The 7,234-nt window shown below is 51.0% G+C and overlaps 1 protein-coding gene across 1 annotated transcript; it reads left to right on the top strand.

Annotated features, from left to right (window-relative positions):
• Positions 1-4,458: 4,458 nt before the first annotated feature.
• GPR84 (G protein-coupled receptor 84) lies at positions 4,459-6,722 on the top strand. The gene is made up of 2 exons (XM_060657393.3): positions 4,459-4,557; positions 5,068-6,722. The coding sequence occupies exon 2, from the start codon at positions 5,076-5,078 to the stop codon at positions 6,258-6,260; it is 1,185 nt and encodes a 394-aa protein (XP_060513376.1). The 5' UTR covers positions 4,459-4,557; positions 5,068-5,075; the 3' UTR covers positions 6,261-6,722.
• The last annotated feature ends 512 nt before the right edge of the window (positions 6,723-7,234 follow it).

Raw genomic sequence — 7,234 nt, 5'->3', positions numbered from 1 at the left:
GACTGTAGCCGCGGCAGTTGAGAATTCTCCACGACTCCACCACCAGGCGGCGCCAACGACATGGAAACGGAGTCTCCCCTAGGCTAAGACGCTCCTGTGGCACATGTGTCTCGAGATTCCGGAAAACAAGTCTAGATCCAGCCTCAGACAAAGGAAAGAATCCGGGCTTTTGTGCCTCTGATGGGAAACCCACGCCAGGAACACGCGAGGCATGGGAAGACGCTGGGACAGGGACTAGGCATCTGAGCTCTAGGCACTGCTGGGCCCCATATAGTGACCTTGAGTTAGTCCTTCCCCTCTCTGGACCTCAGTTTCCCCATATGCAAAATGAACAGCTTTGGGTCTCTTAAAAGTTCATTGAGACTTCATGTTCCAAGACTAAAGAACTGAGGCTATGCCATTTACAGATATGCAGGTATGCTAGAACACCTTCTCCTCTGGGTCCCCTACAGGTCTGTGGGACAGAGACGTACACTCTGTTCAGCAGCCTGGCACATGATGTGGGGGAAGATGTTCTTTATTATCTCCAGAATTCAGCTCAGTCACACTTCCAAGAACAGTACTGACTCTGGGACCCCTTCCCTCTAGCCCTGCTGGGTGGCAAGAAAGAAAGAAAGGCCAGACCAGAGCCCAGCATCTTCCCAAGGGTCCCCCTGAATTGCATCTCCTTTGCTCACTTCCCCCCTCCGCCCACTTCCAGTTTTTCGGAGGGAAGGTGAAATAAAGATTGTTAAAGAGGAAGGAAAGGGAGGGGCTCCGTCAGTTAAGTGTCCCGCTTGTAGCTCAGGTCTCGATTTCTCCTTTCCTTGGAGCTGGCTTGGGATACTCTCTCTCTCTCTCTCTCTGCCCTTCCCCCACACTCTCTTTCTTTCTCTAAATAAATAAATAAATAAATAGGGGCACCTGGGTGGCTCAGTCAGTTCAGCATCCAACTCTTTTAAAAAAAATTTTAAAGTTTATTTATTTAGAGAACCAGCAGGGATAGGGTGGGGGGCAGTGGGTGCACAGGAGCCATAGCAGGCTCTGTGCTGACAGCAGAGAGCCGGATGTGGGGCTCCAACTCACAAACTGTGAGATCATGACCTGAGCCTAAGTCGACCTGAGTCGAAGTCAGATGCTTAACCTGTTGAGCCACCCAGGCACCCCAAGCACACATCTGACTCTTGATTTCGGCTTAGGTCATGATCTCAGGGTCTGTGAGATAGAGCCCTGCATTGGGCACTGTGCATGGATCCTGCTAGGGAGTCTCTCTCTCCCTCTGCCTCTCCCCTGCTCATTCACTCTCTCTCTCAAAATAAATGGACATTTTTAAAAAATAAATAAGTATGGGGCGCCTGGGTGGCTCAGTCGGTTGGGCATCCGACTTCGGCTCAGGTCATGATCTCGCGGTCCGTGAGTTCGAGCCCCGCATCGGGCTCTGGGCTGACAGCTCAGAGCCTGGAGCCTGTTTCGGATTCTGTGTCTCCCTCTCTCGCTGACCATCCCCTGCTCATGCTCTGTCTCTCTCTGTCTCAAAAATAAATAAATGTTAAAAAAAATTAAAAAATAAATAAAAAATAAATAAGTAAACAAACTTAAAAATATTAAAAAAAGAGAGAGAGAAGGAAAGGGAAATAGGGGCCTCCTGGGTTTGTCAGCTATGAAGTTGGGGGTGGGAGTTCACTGTGGGTTTAGAAATAGAATCCAACAAGTTTAGGATGGTTAGGTGTTTGTGTTTTGTTTTTTCAGGCCATCTAGCTTAAAAAAAAAAAAAAGCAGAGACTGGAGATCCAGAAGTCCAAGTCCAAGAGGCAAGAGTGGTCCTATAAGAAAGAGGGTGGAGAAAAGCAGGGGCTGGATCACACGTGGGGATAGAGATGGAGGCTAGAAGAGACTAGAGTGAGGAGGGCTGAGACACATACCTCTAGCCTGGTTTCAAACTGAATTCATGATTCACCCCGTTCCCTAAGCCTGCTGCTCTGCCTATTTATTCCCTATCTTCCTGATGCAAAGCACCACCAGCCACTGGGAAAACTGGGAATCAGCCTAGTCTTCCCTCTTCCTAACGCTTCATCCACTAAAGCACTAAATAAATCCTCTTACCGGGTTGATTTGACTTCTTACTGACCCATGGATCCTGATCATTGTTCTGTATACCCACAGCCACTGCCCTAACCAGGACTGGCTGCAGAGCTCGTGGTCCCAGTGCAAGAGGAAAAAGCAGGACTTCTTGTTCAAAATGGATCTTAAGACAGTGTGGAGTGTTAAACCAACCCCAGCCCCTTGTAAGTGCAGGGCCCCGTGTGATCACACATGTGGCATGTCTTTGAAGCTAGCCCTGGCCCCAGCTCAGGCTCTGCCTCTCTCCTGTCTGAACTGGTGCCTCTTTACTGGTCTCTCTCACTGCTGGCCTGCACGCTTTCACTCCTTACTCACAGCTTCGTGAGTGCAAACCTCCCTATGGCCTCCAGGATACAACCCCAGCTCCTCACACGATGCACAAGGACTTCCTCCACCCCCGTCCTGCTCACTTGTCCAGGATCTTCTCTGTTGCTCCCTACCTCCCAGTATTTGTTCACCTCTACCTAAACCTCTGCGACTCTATGCATCCTGTTCCCTTTGCCCCGAATGTCCTTCTACTTACCTCCCTCCAAAAAAACTGTTCATTATTCAAAACCCAGGCCAGCTATCTCTCTGTGAACCCTTTCCTGACCTTCTCCTTGGCGATTTCGCTCCTTTAAGTCGCTGCTACCCTTTAGAGTAAGGGTTGGTAAACTTTTTCTTAAGTGGCCAGACAGTAAATATTATAGGTTGTGCAGGCCAAGAGGCAAAACTGAGGGAGGGTATTATGTAGGTACTTATACAACCATTTAAAATGGAACCATTTGAAAGTGGGGGAAAAAAACATTCTTGGCTCATGGCCCCTACAAAAACAGATGGTGGTGGGGCGGGCAGCGTGCCTGGGTAGCTCAAGTCAGTCTTGATTTCGGTTCAGGTCATGATCTCACAGTCCATGGGATTGAGCCCTGTCTGCACTGACAGCAGGGAGCCTGCTTGGGATTCTCTCTCTCCCTCTTTTTCTGCCTCTCCCCATGCTGGCGCTCTCTCTCTCTTTCTCTCTCTCTCTCTCTCTCTCTCAAAAATAAGTAAATAAACTGGGGAGCCTGGGTGGCCCAGTCAGTTAAGCATCCGGCTTTGGCTCAGGTCATGATCTCACGGCTTGTGAGTTTGAGTCCCACGTCTGGCTCTGTGCTGACAGCTCAGAGCCTGGAGCCTGCTTCAGATTCTGTGTCTCCTTCTCTCCCTTCCCCTCCCCCACTTGTTCTCTGTCTCTCAAAGATAAATAAATATAAGAAAAATTTTTTAATAAAATAAAAAAATAAGTAAATAAACAAACATTAAAAAAAAAAACATGTGGGGGCGCCAGGCTGGCTTAGTCAGAAGAACATGCCACTCTTGCTCTCAGGGGTCATGAATTCAAGCCCCACACTGGGGATAGAGCTTACTTAAAAAAACAAAAACAGGGGCGCCCAGGTGGCTCAGTCGGTTAAACGTCTGACTTCGGCTCAGGTCATGATCTCACGGTCTGTGAGTCCGAGCCCCGCGTTGGGCTCTGTGCTGACAGTTCAGAGCCTGGAGCCTGTTTCAGATTCTGTGTCTCCCTCTCTCTCTGACCCTCCCCTGTTCATGCTCTGTCTCTCTCTGTCTCAAAAATAAACTTTAAAAAAAAAAAAACAAAAACAAAAACAAAACCGATGGCAGCCCAGATTTGGTCCATAAGCCAAAGTTTGCTGACCCCTTAGAGAATCAATTAAGCATTTATATATCTATATATCTGTGTCCCTTGCTAGACTATGTGCAAGCCCATGTGTCACAACTTCTTGTATCCCTAGAGTCTATCTCAGAGTCTTGTGCATAGTAGGCCCTCAGCACGTGTTTGTTGAGTGAACAGATGAATGAATGAACGATTGAACGGCGGCCTGTGCTCCTGTGGGGAATGAAGCCAGAATACTTCTTTTCTCACCTTTTTTCACCTGGCTCCTTTTATCAGATGTGTTAGGGTATCACATGGGACCCCCTGATTTGAACTGTCTCTGAGTCCTGGAGAGAAGAAAGGCAGTGCTCCTTCCTGACAAACGCAAGGCTTCCGGGGCGTCCAGAATTGCTCCTGGAACTTGGTCTTCTCTTTGGCCCCTAGAGAAGTGGCCCAGGCCTTCTGATGACCTGTCTCCCTGTCCAGACAATTCTTGGCCATGAACTTGTAGGTGTCCTGCTATGCAAAGAGGGGAGAGAAACACCTTCGTCTTTAGCAAGGAGCGAAACAGCTTTGATGTAAGTAGCAGGGGATTTTCACCAGAGAAGCCCAGATTGCACTAGCCAAAACAAAATGAGTAGGACTGAAGAGAAGGGAGGAAGTGGCTGAGGTTGAGAAACTGGGGAGTTTCTTATCCGTTCAGTCTCGTTTATTAATAGGAGACACACGACCGTGTCCTGGAGCCTGACCGCCCACCAGAAAAGACTACTCAAGTGAGTTGGACTTCTTCCACTGGAGTGAGAATTGAAGGCTGGGAGACTCAGGTGAGTACTTTTGTGGTGGGTGTACTTTTACTCTCTCTGTCTCCTCATCTCCCGGATGATGAAAAAAACAAAACGAAACAAAAGACCTGAGACCTGCGTGTGTGTAGCAGACAAGGGCAGAGGGGACCAGTAGCATCCTGAATAGAGGTAGGGAATTCCTGGGTGGTCTTAGGGGAAAGAGAAAAGATTAAAAAGTCAGAGGGCACTGAGGTTACTGAGAACATCTGGATGGATATTGAAGAGGCCTGGAGTTTGGAGCGGGCGGACACCGAAAGATATTTAGAGAAGAATTTGGGGGAAATCTTTGAGAATGGGAGAGGACTGAGAGAGCCGAAGGAGGGGGGGGTTGGGGATCTCAGGAAAGGTTGGGGATGAAGAGGCCTGGGAATGGCTCAGGAGGCTGGCAAGCTTGTGAAAAAGCTCAGGTGTCCAGGGCCCCAGAGCCGTCCAAGAGACCTAAGTTCAAGGCGAGGTTCTGACTCCTTCTTTCCCTCGCACTCTCCTCTTCAGCCTCCATCATGTGGAACACCTCCGAAGCCAACTTCTCCTGCTACCATGAGTCCGTACTGGGCTATCGTTATGTTGCAGTTAGCTGGGGGGTGGTGGTAGCTGTCACAGGCACCGTGGGCAACATCCTCACCCTGCTGGCCTTGGCCATCCAGCCCAAGCTCCGCACCCGCTTCAACCTGCTCATCGCCAACCTCACAGTGGCCGATCTGTTGTACTGCACCCTTCTCCAGCCCTTCTCTGTGGACACCTACCTCCACCTGCACTGGCGCACCGGCGCCACCTTCTGCAGGGTCTTTGGACTCCTCCTCTTTGCATCCAACTCCGTCTCCATCCTGACCCTCTGCCTTATTGCCCTGGCACGCTACCTCCTCATTGCCCACCCTAAGCTCTTTCCCCGAGTTTTCAGTGCCAAGGGGATGGTGCTGGCACTGGTGAGTACCTGGGTGGTAGGCGTGGCCAGCTTCGCCCCTCTCTGGCGTATCTATATCCTGGTGCCTGTAGTCTGCACCTGCAGCTTTGACCGCATCCGAGGCCGGCCCTACACCACCATCCTCATGGGCATCTACTTTGTGCTGGGGCTCAGCAGCGTCGGCATCTTCTACTGGCTCATCCACCGGCAAGTGAAGCGAGCAGCACAGGCGCTGGATCAGTATAAGCAGTCAAGTATCCACTCCAACCATGTGGCTGGGACAGATGAGGCCACACCTGGTCGTTTCCAGGAGCTGGACAGCGGGCAGGCGTCAGGAAGGCCCAGCGAGGGGATTTCGTCTGAGCCGGTCAGTGCTGCCACCACCCAGACCCTGGAAGGGGACTCATCAGAGGTGGAGGACCATCCCAGCAGGGAGGTAGGTCAGCAGGCGGCAGAGAAAAGCCATCCAGAAGCACCTGCCAAGAGCAGGCCGACCAAAAGAGCCCAAAGAACTCAGGACTCTCCGTCAGAGTTTGGGAAGGTGACCCGGATGTGTTTCGCTGTGTTCCTCTGCTTCGCTCTGAGCTACATCCCCTTCTTGCTGCTCAACATCCTGGATGCCAGGGTCCGCGCTCCTCGGGTTGTCCACATGCTCGCTGCCAACCTCACCTGGCTCAACGGTTGCATCAACCCTGTGCTCTATGCAGCCATGAACCGTCAGTTCCGCCAAGCCTATGGCTCCATCCTAAGACGAGGGCCCCAGAGTTTCCGTAGGCTCCGTTAGAACTGTGTTCCCCAGTCACCAGGATCCAGCACTGTCTCCTCCAGAACAGAGCTAAAGTGGCCAGCTGGTAGGGGAGCAGACGAAAGGAAAGACTGTGGGCATTTTCACAGACAACTTCCCCCATCCCCAAACCAGGCTTCTCCATCCCTTGATCGATGCTTCAGCTCGAGGCTGCCCAAGATGCATTATTAATTATTAATAAATGAATTCTATCCTTCTAGGGCTCAGATGTGGTCTTTGGGGAATAATAGGCCAGGACCGGTGTGCAGCTGGAAACTAACAGCTGAGGGTTTGGGTAACCTAGGTCACGGCAAGGTTGGGAAGCAGAGGACCTAGGACACAGCCTTCAGCTGAGGGGTTTACGGGCGTAAAACATGTGAGTTGGTTTAAGAGGATCCACCTGTCTTTTCATTTAACTTCCCAGAAATGGCTCCTGTCCCTAACTACTACTGCCAGGATCGGCGCCCCTAGTCCCCTAATCCCCGCAAACAGGTTTATTTAGCTCAGAAAAGTTTTGTAATCCAGCTTTTTTTTTTTTTAATGTTTATTTTTGAGACAGAGAGAGACAGAGCACGAACGGGGGAGGGTCAGAGAGAGGGGGACACAGAATCTGAAGCAGCCTCCAGGCTCTGAGCTGTCAGCACGGAGCCCGACGTGGGGCTCGAACTCACATTCCGGGAGATCATGACCTGAGCTGAGGTCGGAAGCTCAACCGACTGAGCCACCCAGGCACCCTGTAATCCAGCTTTGATAGCCACACTCCTGTGAGTCCAACGCCCTGGCCCTTGCCCTAGCCGAAGAGAATGGTCATGGGAGAGGATCCCTGCTCCGTGGACATGAACTGAGTTTAGCTGAGGCAATGGCAGAGAGGGGTTCCGGCTGCCCTAGCAGTGACACCAGTCAGACCTAAATCAACTGAAGTCCTGGCCCCTCACTTCCCCCCCGACTTGTTCTTGTCATCCTGGGTTATGAGA

Source organism: Panthera onca, chromosome B4 (assembly GCF_046562875.1).
Source record: "Panthera onca isolate mPanOnc1 chromosome B4, mPanOnc1 haplotype 2, whole genome shotgun sequence".
In the NCBI taxonomy this organism is placed as follows: domain Eukaryota; kingdom Metazoa; phylum Chordata; class Mammalia; order Carnivora; family Felidae; genus Panthera; species Panthera onca.
This window is presented reverse-complemented; position numbering and strand designations above follow the sequence as displayed.

What these genes read in the sequence shown, in the direction of transcription:
- GPR84 (XM_060657393.3), top strand. Translation starts at nt 5,076, where the DNA reads ATGTGGAACACCTCCGAAGCCAACTTCTCCTGCTACCATGAGTCCGTA.